Below are 949 nucleotides of genomic sequence, written 5' to 3' on the forward strand. Positions count from 1 at the left end.
TAAACTCTCACGCGTGGAGAATCATCTCTTCAGACTCTTCTCTCCATTCAGATCCATGAGATCCTTTGGTTTGTTTTTCAAGCGGTCACTTCGCTCGCCGCACACTTGTCATACATTGCGTCTAAGACTTGTATAAACTTTAAGTGACGTTCTTCCGGTGCGACAGTGGCACCGCGACTGCCCCACAAGAACTTGATGTGAAATTCGGTGCGGAAGGCGTCCGATAGCAATTCGTCGCTCCTACAACCTTCCAAGACGATTTCCGCGTTCCTGCGAAAGAGCGGTAGACTGTCGGCTAGCTTGCGAGCCGCCTCAAGGTGCGACCAGACTATCGATAGGCCGCAATCAGATGCTGAATTCTCCCATGGTGAAAGAATCGCTGCCGTCAGTCCAAAAGGTGCCACAGTGCCTGTAATAAATTTTGCAAAATAAGGAAATCGTGTATATAGTAATCGTGTATAAGTAAATGAAAAAAGAAAAAGAGTATCAGTAATTCACAATAATAAAAAATATTAACATAGATATATAATTTAGAACAATTAGGTGGATGTGCAAAACCGAAGAAAGATATTTTCTGTTTATTTACTGATTATTTGATTTGTAAATAATTATTTTTTATATGATTACCTAAAACATCTTCTGGACCGCGTTCGCCAAGTAGCGCGATCGGTAGCAAATGTGGTAACGTTGTATTAGGCGCCTGCGGATTGGTACACTCGTTCATAGCCCGTAGAGTAGGTCTTAATTTCGCTTCGAAGCTAAAAGCTTCGTCCGTGTGTTTTTGTCGTAACAAGTGCCATGTATTGGCTAGTCTCTGAATTTGCGGCAAGCATAGGCCGAGCATAACGCCACAGAAGCCATAAAGATTGCCGAGCGCGGTTTTAGTGTCAATTGCCACTTTGATCCATTTGCTGATGGTAGCCGCTCTTTCTGCGATATTGATAATCGT

General features: G+C 43.1%; 1 protein-coding gene across 1 annotated transcript; it reads right to left on the bottom strand.

Moving 5' to 3' along the window:
* Window positions 1–6: 6 nt before the first annotated feature.
* Window positions 7–926, bottom strand: LOC105461079 (breast cancer anti-estrogen resistance protein 3 homolog). The gene is made up of 2 exons (XM_011707566.1): window positions 628–926; window positions 7–409 (listed from the first exon to the last, which is right to left on the bottom strand). The coding sequence occupies exons 1-2, from the start codon at window positions 842–844 to the stop codon at window positions 78–80; spliced, it is 549 nt and encodes a 182-aa protein (XP_011705868.1). The 5' UTR covers window positions 845–926; the 3' UTR covers window positions 7–77.
* Between the last annotated feature and the right edge of the window lie 23 nt (window positions 927–949).

The sequence above is a fragment of the Wasmannia auropunctata genome, unplaced genomic scaffold, assembly GCF_000956235.1.
Source record: "Wasmannia auropunctata unplaced genomic scaffold, wasmannia.A_1.0 LD309672.1, whole genome shotgun sequence".
Taxonomy (NCBI): domain Eukaryota; kingdom Metazoa; phylum Arthropoda; class Insecta; order Hymenoptera; family Formicidae; genus Wasmannia; species Wasmannia auropunctata.